The sequence below is a fragment of the Sciurus vulgaris genome (genome assembly GCF_902686455.1).
Source record: "Sciurus vulgaris genome assembly, chromosome: 12".
In the NCBI taxonomy this organism is placed as follows: domain Eukaryota; kingdom Metazoa; phylum Chordata; class Mammalia; order Rodentia; family Sciuridae; genus Sciurus; species Sciurus vulgaris.
Window position 1 is genome coordinate 52,126,142 of NC_136473.1, and position 22,958 is coordinate 52,149,099.

Sequence of the window (22,958 nt, forward strand, 5' to 3'; positions counted from 1 at the left end):
TTTTTGTCTCTGTAAATTACCTACTCTAGGTCCCTCATATAAGCAGAAACTTACAGTATCTGTCCTTTGGTGATTGGCTGGTTTCACTTAGCATAATGTCCTTAAGGTTTGTGCCTGTTTCAGCATGTATCAGAATGTCCTTCCTTTATAAGGCTGAAGACTATGCTATTATATGCATAAACCAACATTGTTTGGCCATTCACACATCCATGCACACTGAATAGCTTCCACCTTTTGACTTTTGGGAATAATGCTGCTATGAATGTGGATGTGCACATGTTTCATATTTCTTTTAGAAAGCTCTATGCTATTTTATTTGAATGGATATACAATAGTTTGTTCAACTAGTCTCCTATGGGTGGACATTTGGGTTGTTTCCAGTCTCTTCTGATTAAACACAGTGCTTTAATAAATAACCCTTTATATATGTAGTTTCAAATTTTTGGCAGTGAAACTTTGGATATTTTCCTAGAAAAGGCACTACTGAGTCAAAAAGTAAATCCTATGTAGTCCTCCCAGATATTGCCAAATTCTTCTGCAGCACAGTTACACAGTTTGTCACTTCGACTAGCAATGTTTAAGAGTACCTATTTCCCCACAGCCTTGTCAACAGTGTATGTTGTCAAACTTTAAAAGTGTTCGAAATCTAGATTAAAAAATCACAACTTGATATATTTTATTTTCACTTGTTTTGTATACAGTGAGTAGACCTTTTATTTTATATACATGTGTGAGCCGATTGTTCGTATCTTCTGTCCATTTTTCTGTCTAGATTGCTCCTTTTCTTCTGATGCAGTAAAAGCTTTTCATTTACTAGGAATTATACATAACGTGTGTGTGTGTGTGTGTGTGTGTGTGTGTATCTCAAGTATAAATTATTAGGGATAGAAAAAAGAGGAGATATTGAGACACTTGGGACCAACTCAAAGCAGCCAGGTGACTCTCTCCCGTTGGGGAGGCGTCCCGGATGGGACAGTAGTCCCGGAACGCAGGGAACTTTGTGAAGTAGAGCTGCCAGCGAGACATCCCTCCCCCCGCTGGAGCAGTGAACTCGGACAACTGGGAGCATCATAGAGGAGGCCGCTCAGCACAGCGCTGGGACTCGGAGCAACCACTGGGGCTCCGGCGGCTGCCCAGGGGAGGAGTGGCGAGGAGAGCTGTGTGGACTCAGAACACCGGGGCCTGCCCTGAGGAGGAGGAGGAGGAGGAGCGCGGCCGCTTGGATTCGGAGTGACTGCACCAGAGCTACAGGCGGTTGCCAAAGGAGGAGCGGCGTGGCAAGCTGTTTGGACTTAGAGCCACGCTTCTGAACACCAGGGCCTGCCCTGAGGAGGAGGAGGAGGAGGAAGAGGAGTGTGGCCGCTTGGATTCGGAGTGGCTATACCAGAGCTACAGGCGGTTGCCAGAGGAGGGGCTGCGTGGCGAGCTGTTTGGATTCAGACCACTTCTGAACACCGGGGCCTGCCCGGAGGAGTAGGAGGAGGAGGAGGAGCAGCGCGGCGGGTCGTTTGGACTCGCAGTGACTCCATTAGAGCTCCAGGCAGCTGCTCAGAGGAGGAGGCGATTGGTGAGTTGTTTGGACATAAAGCGACAGCTCCTGAACACAGGGAGGCTGCCTGCAGGAGAAGCATGGTGGGTCACTTGGTCTCGAGTGGCCGCACCAGAGCTCCTGGCGGTTGCCCAGAGGACGCGTGCAGCGGGTCACGTGGATTCAGAGCCACTCAGAGCGACCACTCCTGAACACTCGGGGGTTACCTGGAGGAGGAGGAGGAACGGGGAGGGTCACTTCAACTCGGAGTGATTGATTGCCCAGGGCTACGGGTGGTCGGTGGGAGGAGGAGGCATGCAGTGAGTTTCTTGGACTCCTAGTGACCGCACCAGAATACTGGGCGGCTGTCTGAAGGAAGAGGTGTGTGGCGGGTCTCTGGGACTCAGAGCGATTGTACGGGGCCCCAGATGGCTGCTCAGAGGAGGGGCCACATAGCCAGGCAATTAGGTGCAGAGCAGGGTCCCAGGATCTAAGAGGCTTCTTGGTGGAAGAGCCCCACAGAGACACGCTTAGGGGCGGAGCGAAGGTTCCAGGACTGCGGGCAGATTCTCTGAGGAGGGGCATCCTAAGGAGATTCATCTGCGAAGGGTGAGGCTCCCAGGCCCAGGAGGTAGGGCTGGGCCCCTGGGAACTTTGCAGAGGAAGGAAGCCCAGCCCAGGTGGTAGCTGTAAATTGAGGGGAACCTCTAGGAGGGAACTGACCAGTGAAACCTCCCCAATGGGTGAGTCTTCCCTGCTGGGTGAGGTTTCCCCACAAGGACGGTAAAACCAGAGACACAGGCCCAAACAGGCCTTGCCTCAGCCCGCAGCCTAGTTCCCCTTTGGATGACCATTGGTCAACAAGTGGAGGCACCTCTGCCCACTAGCAGGGAATATACCCCACCTGAAGGCCACCACTCCTAGAGAGGCAGCTTCCTTGTGGAACACACCGCATTATCAACTTCCTCCAAGACTTCAGCCTACTGAAGGCTAAGAGAGGATATATATAGAAATCTTCAGGGACATTGTAAGTCAATAGAGGAAATCTGCAATATCTCAGCGGTCCACTGATACCTGAACAATATGAGAAAACAAGGAAAGAAAATGCTGCAAACAAATCTAGATGTTACATCAATAAAACCCAATGACTGCATGGCAGAAGAAATGACAGAAAAGGAGTTCAGAATGTACATAATTAAAATGATCAGGGAAGCAAATGATGAGATGAAAGAGCAAATGCAGGCATTGAATGACCGCACCAAGCGACAGTTAAAAGAGCAAATACAGGAAGCAAAAGATCATTTCAATAAAGAGTTAGAGATATTGAAAAAAAACCAAACAGAAATCCTTGAAATGAAGGAAACAATAAACCAAATTAAGAACTCCATAGAAAGCATATCCAGTAGGATAGAACACCTGGAAGACAGAACCTCAGACATTGAAGACAAAATATTTAACCTTGAAAACAAAGTTGAACAAACAGAGAAGATGGTAAGAAATCATGAATAGAATCTACAAGAACTATGGGATATCATGAAATGGCCAAATTTAAGAATTATTGGGACAGAGGAAGGCCTAGAGAAACAAACCAAAGGAATGAACAATCTATTCAATGAAATAATATCAGAAAATTTCCCAAATCTGAAGAATGAAATGGAAAATCAAGTTCAAGAGGCTTATAGGACTGACTCCAAATACACAAAATTACAACAGACCCACACCAATGCACATTATAATGAAAATACCTAATATACAAAATAAAGACAGAATTTTAAAGGTTGTGAAAGAAAAGAACCAAATTACATTCAGGGGGAAACCAATACGGATATCAGCAGATTTTTCAATCCAGACCCTAAAAGCTAGAAGGGCCTGGAACAACATTTTTCAAGCCCTGAAAGAAAATGGATGCCAACCAAGAATCTTATACCCAGCAAAACTTACCTTCAAATTTGATGATGAAATAAAATCCTACCATGATAAACAAAAGCTAAAAGAATTTACAAAAAGAAAGCCAGCATTACAGAACATTCTCAGCAAAATATTCCATGAGGAAGAGATGAAAAACAAAGAAGCAAATCAGCAAAGGGAGGAATTATCCTAAAGGAAGTGTCAAATAAAGGAGGAAACAAGTTGTGTCAAACAAATAAATAAAATTTAAAAAATGAACCAAATGACTGGGAAACCAAATCATATCTCTATAATAACCCTGAATGTTAATGGCCTGAATTCATCAATCAAAATGCATAGACTGGCAGATTGGATTAAAAAGAAAGATCCAACAATATGTTGCCTACAAGAGACTCACCTCATAGAAAGAGATACCCATAGACTAAAGGTGAAAGGATGGGGAAAAACATACCATGCACATGGACTCAGCAAAAAAGCTGGAGTATCCATCCTCATTTCAGATAATGTGGACTTCAAGCCAAAGTTAGTCAGAAGGGATAAAGAAGGTCATTTCATACTGCTTAAGGGAAGCATAAATCAGCAAGATATAACAATCATAAACATCTATGCCCCAAACAGTGGCTCATCCATGTATGTCAAACAAATCCTTCTCAATTTCAGAAACCAAATAGACCATAACACAATAATACTAGGTGATTTTAACACACCTCTCTCACCACTGGATAGATCTTCCAGACAAAAATTGAACAAAGAAACCATAGATCTCAATAACACAATCAATAATTTAGACTTAACGGACATTTATAGAATATACCATCCAACCAAGAGCGAATACACTTTCTTCTCAGCAGCACATGGATCCTTCTCTAAAATAGACCATATATTATGCCACAAAGCTAATGTTAGCAAATACAAGAAGATAGAGACACTAGCATGTATTCTATCAGATCATAATGGATTGAAGTTAGAAATAAATGAAAGAGTAAAACACAGAAACTATTCCAACATCTGGAGATTAAACAATATGCTATTATATGATGAATGGATAACAGAAGATATTAGGAAGGAAATTAAAAAATTCTTAGAGGTAAATGAGAACAAAGAAACATCATATCAAAATCTCTGGGACACTATGAAAGCAGTACTTAGAGGGAAATTTATTTCATGGAGCGCATTTAATAAAAGAAGTAAACCTCAACAAATAAACGACCTAACACTACAGCTCAAAGCCCTAGAAAAAGAAGAACAGAGCAACACCAAAAGTAGTAGAACACAGGAAATAGTTAAATTCAGAGCTGAAATCAATGAAATTGAAACAAAAGAAACAATACAAAGAGTTGACAAAATAAATAGCTTGTTCTTCGAAAAAATAAACAAAATTGATAAACCTTTAGCCACACTAACAAAGAGAAGACGAGAGAAAACCCAAATCACTAAAATTCGGAATGAACAAGGAAATATCACAACAGACAGGATGGAAATACAAAACATAATTAGAAGCTATTTTGAAAATCTATACTCCAACAAAATAGAAAATTTCAAAGACATCAACAGGTTTCTAAAGACATATGAATTGCCTAAACTGAACGAGGAGGACATACACAATTTAAATAGACCAATTTCAAGTACTGAAATAGAAGAAGTCATCAAAAGCCTACCAACAAAGAAAAGTCCGGGACCAGATGGGTTCTCAGCCGAGTTCTACAAAACCTTTAAAGAAGAGCTCATTCCAATACTTCTCAAAGTATTCCATAAAATAGAAGAGGAGGGAACCCTCCCAAACTCATTCTATGAAGCCAATATCACCCTGATACCTAAACCAGACAGAGACTCATCAAGGAAAGAAAATTTCAGACGAATATCCTTAATGAACATCGACGCAAAAATTCTCAAGAAAATTTTAGCAAATCGCATACAAAAACATATTAAAAAGATAGTGCACCATGATCAAGTGGGTTTCATCCCAGGATTGCAAGGTTGGTTCAACATCCGGAAATCAATAAATGTCATTCACCGTATCAATAGACTTAAAGTCAAGAATCACATGATTATTTCAATCGATGCAGAAAAAGCATTTGATAAAATACAGCACCCCTTCATGCTCAAAACACTAGAAAAAATAGGGATAGTGGGAACATTCCTTAACATTGTAAAGGCCATTTATGCTAAGCCCATGGCTAATATCATTCTAAATGGTGAAAAACTGAAAGCATTCCCCCTAAAAACTGGAACAAGGCAGGGATGCCCTCTTTCACCACTTCTATTCAACATCGTTCTTGAGACTCTAGCCAGAGCAATTAGACAAACCAAAGAAATTAAAGGGATATGAATTGGAAAAGAAGAACTCAAACTATCCCTGTTCGCTGATGACATGATTATATATTTAGAGGAACCTGGAAATTCCACCAGAAAACTCTTAGAACTCATAAGTGAATTCAGTAAAGTAGCAGGTTACAAGATCAATGCCCATAAATCCAACGCATTTTTATACATAAGTGATGAATCTTCAGAAAGAGAAATTAGGAAAACTACCCCATTCACAATAGCCTAAAAAAAAATAAAATACTTGGGAATCAATCTCACAAAAGAGGTGAAAGACCTCTACAATGAGAACTGTAGAACACTAAAGAAAGAAATTAAAGAACACCTTAGAAGATGGAAAGATCTTCCATGTTCTTGGATAGGAAGAATTAATATTGTCAAAATGGCCATACTACCTAAAGTGCTATACAAATTCAATGCAATTCCAATTAAAATCCCAATGACGTACCTTACAGAAATAGAGCAAGCAATTATGAAATTCATCTGGAAGAATAAGAAACCCAGAATAGCTAAAGCAATCCTTAGCAGGAAGAGTGAAACAGGGGGTATTGCAATACCAGATCTTCAACTCTACTACAAAGCAATAGTAACAAAAACAGCATGGTATTGGTACCAAAATAGAAAGGTAGATCAATGGTACAGAATAGAGGACACGGACACAAACCCAAATAAATACAATTTTCTCATACTAGACAAAGGGGCCAAAAATATGCAATGGAGAAAAGATAGCCTCTTCAACAAATGGTGCTGGGAGAATTGGAAATCCATATGCAACAGAATGAAACTAAACCCATATCTCTCACCATGCATGAAACTAAACTCAAAATGGATTAAGGACCTCGAAATCAGACCAGAGACCCTGCAGATTATAGAAGAAAAAGTAGATCCAGATCTTCAACATGTCGGCTTAGGACCAGACTTCCTTAACAGGACTCCCATAGCACAAGAAATAAAAGCAAGAATCAACAACTGGGATAGATTCAAACTAAAAAGCTTTCTCTCAGCAAAGGAAACTATCAGTAATGTGAAGAAAGAGCCTACAGAGTGGGAAAATATCTTTGCCAATCATACTTCAGATAGAGCACTAATCTCCAGAATCTATAAAGAACTCAAAAAACTCTACTCCAAGAATTCAAATAATCCAGTCGACAAATGGGCTAAGGAAATGAATAGACACTTCACAGAAGAAGATCTGCAAGCAATCAACAAACATATGGAAAAATGTTCCACATCTCTAGTAATAAGAGAAATGCAAATCAAAACCACCCTAAGATTCCATCTCACCCCAATTAGAATGGCAATTATCAAGAATACGAGCAACAACAAGTGTTGGCGAGGATGTGGGGAGAAAGGTGCACTCATACATTTCTGGTGGGGCTGCAAATTAGTGCAGCCACTCTGGAAAGCAGTGTGGAGATTCCTTAGAAAACTTGGAATGGACCCTCCATTTGACCCAGCTATCCCACTCCTTGGCCTATACCCAAAGGACTTAAAATCTGCATACTACAGAGATACAGCCACATCAATGTTCATAGCTGCTCAATTCACAATAGCCAGACTGTGGAACCAACCTAGATGCCCTTCAATTGATGAGTGGATAAAGAAACTGTGGTATATATATACAATGGAATATTCCTCAGTCATAAAGAATGATAAAATTATGACATTTGCAGGCAAATGGATGAAATTGGAGAATATCATGCTAAGTGAGAGAAGCCAATCTCAAAGGAAGAATGATATCGCTAATAAGTGGATGATGACACATAATGGGGGGGAGGGAAGGGTTAGTGTTAGGGTTAGAGTTAGGGTTAGGGAGGGGGGCAAGTATGGAGGAAGGAAGCACTGTATAGAGGGAAAAGAGGGGTGGGAGGGGTGGGGGGAAGGGAAAAAATAACAGAATGAATCAAACAACATTGCTCTATGTAAGTTTATGATTACACAAATGGTATGCCTTTACGCCATGTACAAACAGAGAAACTACATGTATCCCTTTTGTTTACAATAAAAAAATAAAAAATAAATAAAAAATATATTATTAGGGATATATATTATGGATATTAGTCCCTTGTGATATAAGTTACAAATATCTTTACAGTTTCTTATTAGTGTTTATATTTTGTGTATGATTATTTTGCAAAAGCAATACTAACCTCTAGGAAGCTAGGTGAAGATGAGTTTCTGGTTATCAGAAAGTAACTTGGAATAATTTCAAGTGTTCTTCACTGTGTAATCCTGTCTGTCCATCTATCTCTCTCAATCTATCATCTCCATTGTCTATCTCTATCATCTATTTATCTACCTATTTAAACTGATCTTTCTTAAGAAAGCAAGGTCTTTTAAATTTTCCTGGATTTTAATAAGAAGTAAGTTTGGGACCATATCAAAAGATCATGAAATGATGATCACTTTTTTTGGTCAATTATTATTTCATTGTTTTTACATCATATACTTTTACCTAGATTTTTTCAATGTCAGTAAAACTTCCTAGGTTTCATTTTTTTAAGCTTCTCATCCTGTTCTGGCAGCATCATATGGTTAATTATAAAGGTCCTGTTTTGTTGTTGCTCTTTCATTGCTATTTTGAAATATAAATAAGGAAAAAATATCATCAGACTATTTTTTCAAGATGTTCTGTGAATTCCAAAATTGTAAGCCTACTGAAAGGAACCAGTCTTATTTTCACTAACCCAGGAAAAAAAAAGTTTATCCTAACATGTACTTAATGATAGGTCTTCAAGTTATAGAACCAAAGTCCTAACCCTGGGAATCAGGGGCTCCTGGCCATGGGTAGACTTCTGGGGGTCTAAAAAGCCCATGAAATTGTATGCACAATTCTTTTCTAAGGAGTGCAAGGTTCAGAGCTATTTTCTCCCAACATTTTAATATAAAAATTTTAAAACATAAAATTATCTCAGTGAACACCCTTTATATCATTCCACTTAAATTTAACCATTAACACTGCAATATTCAAAATCCCTACAGGCCATCTTATTTTAAAAATATACTTTGAAAAACAGTTGAAGGCAAAGATACATATCACCCCTAAACACTTTAGTGTATGCATCATTAGCTGGAGTTCACTGTTTACAGGTTTGTTTTTAGTGAAATTTATGTAAAAGAAAATGCACAAAATTTAAGCATGCTATTCAGTGAATTTAGAGAGAAACACGTACAACTCAAATCCCTATCAAGATAAAGAACATCACTGCTATCCCATAAAATTCCTCCGTGTCTCTGCTTACTCAACATCTGCCTCTTGCCTAGAGGAAACCATTGTTCCAATTTTTTTCACCATAAATCTGTTTTTACCAAATGCTACATAAGTAGAATCCTATAGTTTATATGTAAGGTTTCTTTCATTTAGCATGTTTGTGAGATATGCCTATTTTACTGCATGTAACAGTAACATCCACTGTAACTTTTTAGAACCAAGAAAAGGTTTAGAACTGCTAACTAGAGTTCAAATGCATTTCAAAATATCTCGGAAGTAGCTATATAATATATATTGAATTACACAACTTCTTAAAATCTCTTTAGTGGGCTGGGTTTGTGGCTCAGTGGCGGAGTGCTTGCCTGGCATGTGTGAGGCACTGGGTTCAATTCTCAGCACCACATATAAATAAATGAATAAAATAAAGGTCCAACAACATCTAAAAAAATATAAAAAAAAATCTCTTTAGAAAGCTATTTTATGGGGTGCTTATATCTACTTAACCAGGCAGATGCTGGAAGTTGAGGGATAGAGAAGCAAGGAAGCTGTCCCTTTGTTCCTATAAAAATTTAGACCAGAGGGGGAAAATGCTGGGGAGCAATATTGGCCAAATTATATTATATTGTGTGCATATATGAATATGTAACAACAAATCCATCATTACGTACAACTATAATGTGCCAATAAAATATGTGGGAAAAAATAGAAAAAGAAAAAAATTAGAATCTTAATTAGCCTTATTTATTTAATATTAGCTGAAACCACTTATACTTTTCAGCTTTTACCGGGACAAGTGGTCAGACAATAAAGATTGCATATTATAAAAGAAGAAGTCGATGGAAAGCATAAGTTTTCCCCCACTCCCATTAGTGAATAAACTGTAGCATAATTTAAGACAGAATAATATATCTTTTTTTATAGAATTTAAAACTATTATAGGACAGAGATAATATTATTTTTCTTCATATCGAAACAAATGTCAGTGTAGCGCTGTGATTTGAACTCCAATCATTGCTAGTTTAAATAATTAGGTTTTGTTATCTAAAAAGGTCTTTGAAATTAATACATATAGTATCTTGATCATAATAACATTATCACATAATGTGTGCAAAAGATAGAAGAAAATGTACCTCCACATAGAGTGATTTTATCCCACTTCTGCTTCCAGTGCTATGGATCATTGGAAATACTAGGTTCAATCATACGTATTTGATGTGTGAGACATTGTTTATAGTCAATAAAAACACAATGAAGATCAATGCACAGTGAATCAGAACCAAAGGAGATGGCAAATAACTGCATAGGTAATAAAAGAAAAACATTACCTTTGGAAAACATATTGTAATAAATTATATAGTAAAGTATTGAGGTACATAAAATCCTTTTATGTCAATTATCTCTGAATTTGAATTTCTATTTTTGGTATTTATCAAATTAACATTATAACACTTCCTCTGTGCAGTGTATTTTAAAATTACTCTCTAGGGAAAGTGCAAAAATCACCTGGGGAAAAATTGGAGTATATATGAAATTTCTTATATAGAAGTCTTTCACTTATGAAGCAGTTTTTATTGAGCACTTACTATGTAACATGTGCTGCTCTTAGCACTGGAAATGACAAGATTAATGAGGTATGGTGCCTGAGCTATGGGAGTACAGCAGAGATCTTGGAGGGCTGGGGTGAGGAAGAGGCTCCTGAAGAAGATAATTGCTAAGTTAGATATAAAGAATTATTGGGAGTTAGCTTGGCCCAGATAGGGGTTTCTAAAGGGATGTGCAAAGGTAGAGCGAATCCCAAGTGGTATAGATAGTATGATCAATGTGTGGAGATGCAATATCACTTAGAGAAAGATAACTACAAATATCGCAGTGTGGTTGAAGCAAGACTGGAATGGTAGAAGATGAAGATTTAAGAAATAGGTGGAGACTGGATTGTGCTCATGATGATAAAGCACTTGAGTATCATATAAGAAATGGAAAGCCACTAAAGTGCAGTATATGGAAAATGGCAGGATCAGCTTTGTGTTGTGGGTTACTCACCTTTGATTCTGCTTAGATGACAGATTTGAATGGGGAACAATAAAAGCAGAAGATTCAGGCAATAGATTATTGTTTGAGTTGAAAGATACAAGTCGTGATAGTGAGGATGGTGAGAAAGGGCAGGTTTCAAAAAGCATTTAGTCAATGAAAGTAGCAAAACTGACCATCAATTAATTAGTGATGGATGCCAAGTAATTGAGAGAGGAATCAAGGACAGCTCGAGGAACATGCTTTAATCAGGCAAGAATCTAGACATATTAACTTTGAGATTCCTGTAAAGTTTCAAATGAGTAATTAAATATTCAAGCCTGAAGCTCATAGGTCATTGACATGGTGATGATAATTCAAACATAAGGTAATAAGATTGCCAGAAAGAGTTGGAAAGAAGAAAAAGCAGTTGTACTACAAGTAAACCTTAATGATATTGACATTTAAAAGGTTAGCAGCCTAAGAGGGTACCAAGAAGGAAACAGAAAAGAAGGGCCATAGAGACACGAGCTGTATTAGTCGACTTTTCATTGCTGTGATAAAGTACCTGAGATAATCAACTTCAATGAGGAATGTTTATTTTGGCTTATGATTTGAGAGGTTTCAGTTTATTGTTGCTTGGCCCTGTTGCTTTTGGGCCTGTGATAAGATAGAACCTCATGGGGAAGCACTTGGAGAAGGAAATTGCTCACCTCATGACAGCCAGGAAGTGAGAGAAAGAGGCCAGGGTCCCAATATTCCCTTCACCATTAAGTCTCATGAATGCTTCTGATAGAGCACTTTCAAATTATGTGGAAATCAATACTTCATCTGAATACTCTGCATTATTATTATGCATTTCTCCAGTCACCTATTTGACTTTGTATTCTACGAACGTGATGCCCAACAAATTCTCAAGACAAGTTAATTGAAAAGAATCACATAGAAATGGAAAAATAATGATAAATTGAAAATGCTTCCACAGAAAAGTATTGAGCAGAAGCCAATTAGAGTTGCTGAGTGAAAGAAAGGTCAGTAAGTGAAAAATAGCTAATGCAGAGTATTCTTTCAAGAAGTTAGAAGAGAAGAGAAAGGTAGAAAGGTAATTTAATGTTTGGTAAGGAAGAATAAATCAAGGCTGAGAGAAAGGAATCAGCATGAAGGAGAGTATGATTTTGTTATTTTAATGAGTTTTTCAATTTAAAATTTTCAGATTAAATTTTTGAACTTTAGTTGAAAATTTTCCCAATTTCTTACTGTACTCCATGATTTTCAACAATTTTAAAAAGTCATTTTGTTTTAACTTGATGACAATTACAACTTGTTCACATGGTATTCATACTACAGTTAGATTTTGTATTCCTAATAGTGAGTTCATTTTCTTCTTTCTTTAGAATCCTGCTGTCAATATTGAGGTGAGCTGCATGGATTTATTACAAACAGAAGAATATAATTTGATAGTTACTGGAACATTCAATGGTATGATCATCCTATGGAATTTTCTAGCTTCTACTGTCAAAGAAGTGTAAGTTGTGTCTTTGGCTTAAATAATATAAAAGGTTTACTGAATAATAGCCAAAATAATTGGCAATGCTAAAACAAAACAAAACAAAAAAACAGTAATAGATAAAAATGGTGATGACTCTTAAGGAAGGCTTTCCTGTAGGTTATGTTCATGAAAAGACTGTTCTTAACATCCAAATTCTAGAATGACATTTGCACAGTGAACCTTAAGAATCTGTATCCTAAGAACTTTGGCCTCTACTCTTCTCACATAAGTATATGATCTTTTCATGTGTGATCTTATCCAAATTTATGATCTCAACAAATACTTAAAATATATAACTTCAAACACAGATGTTCCCAGAACTTAAAACACACACGTCCAATTGTCTACCAGCAATTTCCAAAGTCAGATGGTGACAGGTGTCCTAGATGGCTTTTATTTCTCATTCAGCACCCCAACACATCCAATTTATTATGAAATGGTGCTAACAAGGGCCAATGTGTCAGGTGCAATTTTTCATCGCAAGCACTTAGGTTGAGATGCTCTGTATCATGACCAAAATCTTCCCCCGCCATCCATATCTAAATTTTCTTGCCATTGGTTTTAAAGGAAACAATGTAATATTGCATTATCTGTACAGTAGAATTGTAAATAATAAGTCCCCAGTTGTGCAATTAGGATTCTAAGGACCAGATGTGTGGATACTCAATGTCAAGGGGATTTGTAAGACTTGATTTAAAGGTATAAGATGGTCAAGAATTTTAACAATAAGTGAAAATAAAATAAAGATTAAGCAAGGGAAGATATATGAAGGAGAGGAGGGAAGGGAAGAAGGGAAGATATATTAAGGAAGGGAAGATATATGAAGGAGAGGAGACTAGAAAGTTGGAACAGATGAGGCAGAAGAGGAAAATGCACAAGCATTACTCTCTGCGGTACCTTACATGGTACTGGCCTATCTGGACTCCAGGTCCTTTTCCTGTCCAAGTTTTAGTCATTGCTTTTATCCAACTTTTGAAAGGAAAACAATTCTTGTTTGGACTCTGAATGTATTCTCTTTTGAGGCTTTCATTGAAATAGTCAATATTTGCGGTTTAGACCCCTCTCAGCACCTCCTCAGCACGTTCTCTTGGACCATCCTACAATTCCTGCCTCCCTTCTGGTCCTCCTCTTCGACCTGGCCCTGGAGCTTTTCTCACAGACTGTCATTTGATGTTGGTATCTATGTGTACTGCACAATCCCTCATTTTTTTAATTAATAAAGTCCTTACACAGCAAGTGTCAGCTTATGTATGACTCATTGCTAAGAAGGGAAAGCAGATAAGACTCAAAAGACCAGTATTGATGCCAGAGCTGAAAGAAAGGGCAACTCTCCTGAGAACACTCTCAATTTAAAGGTAGAGATCTTCTTCATTGAAGTACCTGGTATTTTGTCAAGAGATGCATGCAAATCCAATACCCAATCAGGGGGAAAAGCAACTCATTTTTGTGGGTTATATGGGGTGTCCCTTTCTAATAGGCAGATAATTATAGAAAAACAATTGATTTAGAATCACTGGAGTATTTTTCAAAACATAAAATTAAGGTAATTTGTTTTTAAATTGAAAATAGTTTCTATTTTTATGGGGAAGGCCATTTCTTCCTCTACCTTAAATTTTGCCTAAGATCCTGCCACCTTTAAATTAAGAATATTCTCAGGAGAAATAAGCCCTCTCTCCCTGCTCTAAAATCTATGTTTCTGGGAGGCCCAAATTCAATATTGTTGTTTGTCTGTTTGGTACCAGGGATTGAACCCAGGGGCGCTTAACCACTGGGTCACATCCCCATCCCATTTTACATTTTATTTAGAGACATTGTCCTGCTTAGAGCCTTGATAAGTTGCTGAGGCTGGCTTTGAACTCGTGATCCTCCTGCCTCAGACTCCCAAGCTGTGGGATTACAGACATGAGCCACTGCTCCCAGCTTCAATATTGTTTTTGATAATTAATGTATCTCACCATTCAGCTTACCTGTAAACAGCAATACTTAAATAGTTTGAGCTAGACAAGTCATCAAACCCAAAGTCTTTTTTTCTTTCTTTTTTTTTTGAACTTGGTATCTTCATCACTGTTAGTCGGGTTTCCCTTACTTTAGCAAATACCTGACATAATCAACTTAATAAGAAAAAACTTTCATTTGGGCTCACAGTTGCAGAGGTTTCAGTTTATAATCACTTGGCCATCTTGCTGATGGCCTATGATGACACATCATGTGGAGCACTGCAGCAAAACTACCGTCTCCTGGCAAGGAAGCAAAAAAGAAAGCCAGGAAGGGGTGGAGTCCGCTGGCCTTTCAAGGGCATGCCCTAGTGACCAGAAGTCCCTCATTAGGCCTTACCTAGTCAAGTTTCCACCAGCTCCCAAGAGCACCAAGCCAAGGACCAAACCTGTAACATATGGCCTTTGAAGAACATCTCAGATCCTAGTCCCTCATTGGCTCAAATTAGCAGAAGTCATTTTGGGAAAAGGACATTTTGCTAAAGAGCCTGTTTGCTCTTAGGAATTTTAAGTGTTATTTTAGGAACCAAGCATGATATGCCAGTGTAGGCAGTTAGGAATGATTGCTCTGTTCTCAGGACACTACCTAGGATGGTGTATCACTTCTTGGAATCTGGATCAACACGGGGCTTGAGAAGCAGGAGCAATGTAATCTCTAAAATGCCTGTTCTTCTCCACTAAATTGTAAGCCCCTCAAAGGTAGTAACCACATTAATTCTACTTTGTCACTCCACTTATTCAGAGAGTGGAATTCTATTATTTAAGCAGTGTGATGCTTCCAGTAGTTTCCATCACAGGATTATGCAAGCTGACACTCTGACCTAAAGGTAGGAGGACTTGTCCAACTAACTGAATTAAAAGACTTTTAAACCATTAAGGGGTGTTGTGGTTATACAAAGCCTTATTAAAGAAGACATAGTTCAACTCTACATTTCTAGATTTTTTTCTTTGTGTTCAAAGACATCAACATTTTGGAAGTTGGTCATATTTGCCTGGGAAATGCAAATAATACCAGTTATCTACTTTGTAAAATTTATTATGTAAATGCATGCTGATTTTCAGGTATCGACCTGAAAATTGCTTCACTCTGGACCCTGACTTGGATCCCAAGCGCTTTAGGATTAATGACATACTGTTCCTCTTTCGTACCCCCGAATGTGCAAGGTAATTCAGTACTTACGGATCAAGTAGTATTGTCTGGGACTTAGGTGGGTGACATAAAAAAAGAGTTCTCTTCCTTCTGGCATTAAGGAAGATATAAGTTGAATTGACTTCTTGGCTTCAATGTTTTTTCACTGTCACTGTCTTATGTAGTTGGCATGGTCCTCAGGGACCTAATGTGCTGTGTGGTCCCCTCACTGTATCAGCCTCACAGCTTCCTTTACAACAAAGAAGTAGAAACTGCTCATCAGCTACACTGTGAGCCAAAATCTAACACTGTCACCACTGATGTGAAGCTAACATTAGGAGTTTCAGGTCAGGGATGGAAGATCAAACTGCAGGTTTCACATTCAATTCAATATACGGAGCAATTTCCATCCATTTCTGAAAGAACAGAGGCTTGTTTTATGATTACTTAAGAGAAAGTGTTTTGTTTTGTTTTGTTTTTGTATTTATATTTGCTCGAGAATTCTGGTTTGGAAGCAAAAGACAATGTTAAACACATCTCTAGAGAAGAAATAAAAGATTTCCTGTGCTAGTTTGAGGTCACCCACTGGTGAGTCAGAATACAACACCTTCCTTACCTCTTGGCTTGAAATTTCTTCAAAAAAATTTGGACAATATTTCAAAGACTTACACTGTGTACATATGCACCAGCACCCAATCCACCTTTTGGTCCATTCTAGCAAACCACTGCAGAGACAAAATCAAGCCAGCCCTAGCTATTATAGTGCAAGATGTTAGCCAGGCTTGCCAAGGCCCCCACAACCACCCCACCCCCTGCCATTCAGCACCAGAGCCTCTGGGAGTAAATCCACCTTTAGCAATAGGCCAGATCAGACTTGGTTTCTCCAGACCTAGGCAGCAATACACTTTAGCTGCTGAAGGTTCCCCTGGAGTCTCCACCACACTACTGAATGTTCGTTACACAAAATTTCATGAGTGAGGGGCCTGGTCTCCACAGCTGATACAAGAAGCAAGCATCAGCAATTGAAGCAGAAGATACTCTTGGAGTATGATATAATACCTTTCATCCTTGGACTTCCTTCCTTCCATTGTAGGAAATCAAGTCAGGATTCCGTATGCTCTTCATCCCAGTGTGAGTCTAACAAGGGTCTACAGAGTAGCAAGGTAAGCAACAAGTAGAGAGAGTGTCTTCCTATTCTACTCAGTGTTGGTTCAAAAATAGTGAGGTTGAGCATCTGAGCCCTTCCTTTAATGGAAGGTAAAGGTGGAAAAATTCTATGTGTGCATGTAAAAACTTTGTTTTTCTTAATAATATCTATACTGTTTTCAATTTAAAAAAATTTTCAAGGTTTTTCCATCTGCAAATAATCAATACATGACCATTAACAAAATAAGTTATCTGATATTATTTTTGCATCCATAAAATAGTAATCTTAGACTATCTCATGTGCTAAAAAGTATTACAGTTCACAGGAAGAAGAGATAACATGATATAACAATGTAATGCAGTGGTTTTCAATTTCAATTTATATATTTTTACACATTGTATTAATTTAATTTATTTATTTATTTTGGTGTTAGGGATTGAACCCAGGAGCATTTAACCACTGAGCCACATCCCCAGCCATTTTTTAAAAATTTTTTTTATTTTGAGACAGGGTCTTGCTAAATGCTTAGGGCCTCTCTAAGTTGCTGAGGCTGATCTCAAAACTTGTGATCCTCCTGCCTCAGCCTCCAGAGTCACTGAGATGACAGGCATGCACCACCATGCTTGCCTTACACATTACATTTCCAATTAGTATTTTGTCTGAAGGAAAGTTTTCACAGCATAATTATTTTAAAATAGCTGGCATAGTGAAAAAATAAATTTATTCAGATGGGATGTAAAGCCAGACAGACTTGTGCATGAATCCAAGTTCTCCAGTTAGTAACTGGATAGCGTTAGAGATATCATATGATCTGAGTTTCTATTTGCTTATCAGTAAACAGGGAATAATAAAGATTAAACTGTATGTTTGTCAATAGAATTACAGAACACATACACCAAGAAGTGGGCATGCTTTGGGTACTTAATGACTCTCCTTATTAGGCTACTCTTGAGCCACTAGGGAATGTCGGGTTATGCATTCTGTATTTATGAACATGAAAAGCTCTGCAATACAGTTTTTCAAAGAAATAATTTTAAAATTAATGCTTTTAAGGATGTAAATTCAACTCTGGAAAATCTGCTAATCTACTCTGTCTTGTTTCCTTACAATGTCAAAAAATATTTTACCTTTCTCTTCTCCCCTCATTCAGGGAAGCAAGCAAAGCATACACGATGGTGAGTTTAAAGTCAGTGTCCCTTCTCCTCTTCATAATAAAATAGTTCCTTCTTTTTTAATTTAATTTTTTAAAATTTTTGCAGTGCTGCAGATTGAACCTAGGGCCTCCCACATGTGAGGCGAGTGCTCTACCACTGCCTCATTCCCAGCCCGTGCTGCTGCTTTGCAACAGGGACTTTAACTGACAGAATACTCTTAATGAGTATTTTGCTCAAATTTTGAGTTGCTGTGGAATTTGGTGGTCCAACAGATAGAATCCACTAGGATAATACCTTTTAGAATACTAATTCTAGGCTTTAAAAATCTGAAACATCACTGAGTTTCTTAATCTCCAGTCCATTTTCCTCAAACCTCTACAAGATTTATAAGGCATTCTGGATGTGTTAGGAGGACTTCCACTAGATGACTATCTTGGTTTTAGTGGGTACATACAGCATATAGAAACTTTTGCTATAGGAATTAAAAAAAAAAAAAAAGCCCTTTAGATTTTCCCAGTGATCCAGGATTTCCTTTTTTTAAATTTTAAAAATGATTTATTATGGAATTATAGTTACACATAACAGTTGGGATCATTCTGACGTAATCAGACATGAATGGAATTTAATTTGCTCCCTTTCAGTCCCTAGTGCCTCCACTTCCCTGCCCTCCTCCCTCCCCCATTCTGCTCCTTCTGCTCTACTGGTCTTTCTTTTATTTACTTATTTTAATTGGTTATGCATATATATATATACACATATGTATACATACATACATATGTTTGTGTATATATATGTATGTATATATACATATATAAATAAACAAAGGTTGGATTCCCTGTGAAATATATGTACATAGCATAATTCTGTCAAATGCATTCTGCATTTCCTCCCCTTTCCCATCCCTCCTCCCTCCCCCTTGATTTCTTTCTTCTACTCCCAGGATCTTCCCTCTATCCTTATGAAAAATAACCCATTTTTCCCTTACTTTGCTCTCGCTTCTGTTATGAGGGGAAACAGTCAACCCTTGATTTTCTGAGTCTGGCATATTTCACTTAGCTTGAGGATTTCACTCTTTAATGCTTTTTTGTTCTCTTGAGTTGAAAAAAAAAATTCTGGGGAAAAGTATGTGTTGGTTTGCTATTTTCCTGCCTGCCTCCTCTTTTTACATTTCATAGAATGTAGAATTCCAAGAATTGCAAATTCCATTATAGCTCACTAATTTCTTCAATAGGTGAGCAAACAGATATGCTGAGAGAGCACCCACCAGTGGACACAAAGCATCCTGGAGTTTCCAGTCTAACAGCTCAGCCTCCTCTCCTGGTTACTGCTCATGAGGATGGACACCTCCGTCTGTGGACTATGGAGGTGATGGAGCTTGGTGTTTCCTGGGAATAGGAAAAAGAAGGAAGATAAATAAGCTAATTAAATGAATCTTGGCCTTCTTCCGTTGGGCATGCAGTTCTAATGTTTTTCATGCTTCTAACCAACTGGATGTTTTTATAGCCTGCTCACTGACCGTACTACTCGAACTTCACAATAAGCCAGTTTCGTAACTCAATCATCCAAACTACTAACATTTCACATCTTTCTTTTAAGCTGAGCTATGAATACATGCCACTAAATGTTTTATTGGATATTTAAATAATATTGAAGAATATGAATGGTAGCGTAAAAAGATATAAAAACACTGAAATGTTCAGAATGTAGTAAATCTTCAGTGCTCCAAATTATTGGAAGATGGTTACATCATTTTGAATATCCTGAGACATTTTACTATATAAAAATAATAACTTTCATTCACCAGAAGATTTTAAATTATTAGAGTGGAGGGTGGGCATTCCAAATTAGAAGGGCAAATGAAGAGGCATTAGGAAGAAAACAGATTATGAAGGATCTTTAACAGAGTGGAGATCATGGCGGTGAAACCCTGAGAGAGACGAGGGAGGTAAACCCACTGTGGTTAATAAGGCTCCTCTCTACTGAGACGCTCAGGAAGCAGCGTTATGTGACAGATGAGGGGGTCCAACAACAGAGCAGCATGACTTCCTGCCAATCAACTCCAAGTCTGTCCATGGATCCTAGATTATAATGTAAAAGTACAAAATATATCTGAGATGACCTTGGTATTAGAGCGATGCCTTTTCTACCCTGACAAGTGAGAAAGTGAGAGAAACACGAGAAGAGATTATATTAAAGTCAAGTCTCTGTAAACAAAGAGCTGATTCAAACTCTTTGTCCTCAAGCTTAGCTGTTTATTCCCCAAGCAAGATAACATGTGTGAAAGTTCTTCCCAAGGCTGGTTTATCCTAAGCACTGAAAAACAGTCTGCATGAATCTGAATCTTTCACAGTCCCTGATCTTGCATCAATGTTGAAAAAAATAGATATTTCTGAAAAGGCAAGTATTCATGTGGAAACCAATGGAGATACACTTAAGCCTAAAAAGAACGTTTAAGTGACCCTGTAATTGAAAATACTATCTGAGGAACTCGAAGAGTCATAGAAAGCCTCAAATTTAGAGTCGGTCTATAATAATTAGAGTCTATATACATAATTAATAGTTGTCTATAACATGTATGTAATTTCAAAAACTAAGTCCCTGTGGATAGTTTCAAATTATTTTTATTAAAAAGAAGAAGAGACACCTTCACTTACAGCCCACTCTTATTTAAAAAATAAAATAAATAAAAAGAAGAAGAGAATCTTGTTTCAGAACTAGAGCTGATTTTTGAGACATGTTACATATAGAGAAATTCAACTTCAATATTAAAATTTTACAGAATTTATTATCATAGAAAAAGTCTTACTTGTGTTGTCCTTTCTTCAGGGGAGATTACTGAAAGACATGCTCCCTTTCACAAAACATTCGGCCATATCTCTGACATCGCTGTATACTGATTCATGTTCCAGAGTTCTACTAGCCGGAAATATGGGTAAGCCATTACTTTTATACAGCCCCAGGCATCTTAGCAATCATTCACCAAAATGATTACAGGAAAAATACATGGCATTTATCAAGATGGGAAAAAAAAGTGTAAGAGGTATGCTCGAGCATGAGAAAGTTATGAATAGCATGTTGAAGAAGTGGAAAAATAAACAATGTCAGTACAACCTATTTTATTCCTAACTCTTCAAGCAAGGCATTCTATTTCTTCCACCTTTAAAAGGGGTATATGACTACCTATCACTTTACCTGACTTAAATTAGAAATAATGTAAAATTTATCTTCTAACATTGAAAGACTTGGGTTGTATTGATCTTCTTTGTGTATGTGTGTTCCCTTTTTTGTTGTTCTTTTTAATTATACGTGACAGTGGAATGTATTTTCGCATATTACATGTACATGGAATATAACTTATACTAATTAGGATCCTATTCTTGAGGTTGTAGGTGATGCACAGTTAACCTGGTCATGTATTCAAATACATGGCTAGGAAAGTTATGTCAGACTAATTCTGCTGTCCTTCCTCTTCCCCTCTCACCTCCCTTCCCTTCATTTCACATTGTCTAAATCCAATGGACATCTATTCTTTCCCTCCCTACCCTCTTTTGTTGTAGGTTAGCATCCACGTATCAGAGAGAACATTCAGCCTATGTTTTTTTGGTACTGCCTTATTTCACTTAGCATGATATTCTCCAGTTCCATACATTTACTGGCAAATGCCACAATTTCATTCTTTTTATGGTTGAGTAATAGTCCATTGTGTATATATACCACATTTTCTTTATCCATTCATCCATCGAAGGACCCCTAGGTTGGTTCCATAGCTTAGCTATTGTGATTGAGCTGCTATAAATATTGATGTGGCTGCATCACTGTAGTATGCTGATTCTAAGTCCTTTGTGTATATTCCAAGGAGTGGGATAACTGGGTCAAATGGTGATTCCATTCCAAGTTTTCAAAGGAATCTTCATACTGCTTTCCAGAGTGGTTGCACCAATTTGCAGTCCTACCAGCAAAGTATCCTGAGAATAATACCTTTCTCCCCACATCCTTACCAACATTTATTGTTACTTGTATTCTTTACAATTGCCATTCTGACTGGAGTAAGATGGAATCTCGGTGGTTTTAATTTGCATTTCTCTAATTGCTAGAGATGTTGAATGTTTTTTCATATATTTTTTGACCATATGTATTTCTTCTTCTGTGAAGTGCCTGTTCATTTCTTTTGCCCACTTATTGACTGGGTTATTTGGTTTATTTATTTGTTTGTTTTTGTTTTTGGTGTATTTTGAGTTCTTGCCTTGAATTATAGTACAGAGCTATAGTAACAAAAACAGCATAGTATTGGCACAAAAACAGACATCAAGACCAATAGAACAGAATAGAAGACAGACACACCCACACAAATACAGTTACCTCATACTAGACAAAGGCACGATAAATAAACATTAGAGAAAATATAGCCTCTTCAACAAATGATACTGGAGAAACTGGAAATCCATATATAGTAAAATGAAATTGAGCCCCTCCCTCTCACCCTGCACAAAACACAACTCAAAGTGGATCAAGGCCCTGTGCCTACTAGAAGAAAAAGTAGCCCAACTCTATTATGTTGGCTTAGGAACCAACTTCCTCACAAGACTCCTGAAGCATAAGAATCAATACAGAATCAATCAAGAATTAATAAATGGGATGATATCACACTAAAAAGCTTCCTCACTGCATTAATCTTCATTGTGAAAGGGAGTAGTGAACATATGTTAGAGAAGAATATAGTTATTCTTGATAGGGGACTTTATTTTATATGTGTTAAAATTAGTATAGTTGGTCTTCATTCATCCACCTCATACTACTTGTTTTTCCATTCTTCCTTTCCATTTTCCCTTCTTCTATCTTTTGAATCAATCCTGAATTTCCTTTGTTATCATCTTTCCTGTGCTTTGAAAGATTGTTTATTAATGCCGATGCATATGTTAAACGGTCTTTAATTTTTCTTGTGTTTAAGTTTTTAAAAATGGTCAATCGGTTTGTTAGAATGAAACAATGTCTTTTCAGTTAAAGCAAAA

General features: G+C 37.6%; 1 protein-coding gene across 1 annotated transcript in view; it reads left to right on the plus strand.

Annotated features, from left to right (window-relative positions):
- Nucleotides 1-22,958, plus strand: part of WDR64 (WD repeat domain 64) — a gene marked incomplete at its 5' end in the record, with an annotated part of 135,366 nt that overhangs the window by 89,477 nt on the left and 22,931 nt on the right. The window contains 6 exons of the mRNA XM_079106101.1: nucleotides 12,371-12,501; nucleotides 15,582-15,683; nucleotides 16,742-16,811; nucleotides 17,946-17,985; nucleotides 19,181-19,314; nucleotides 20,776-20,881. Of these exons, the coding sequence (XP_078962227.1) occupies nucleotides 12,371-12,501; nucleotides 15,582-15,683; nucleotides 16,742-16,811; nucleotides 17,946-17,985; nucleotides 19,181-19,314; nucleotides 20,776-20,881 (583 nt within the window). The remainder of the gene's footprint in view (nucleotides 1-12,370; nucleotides 12,502-15,581; nucleotides 15,684-16,741; nucleotides 16,812-17,945; nucleotides 17,986-19,180; nucleotides 19,315-20,775; nucleotides 20,882-22,958) is intronic.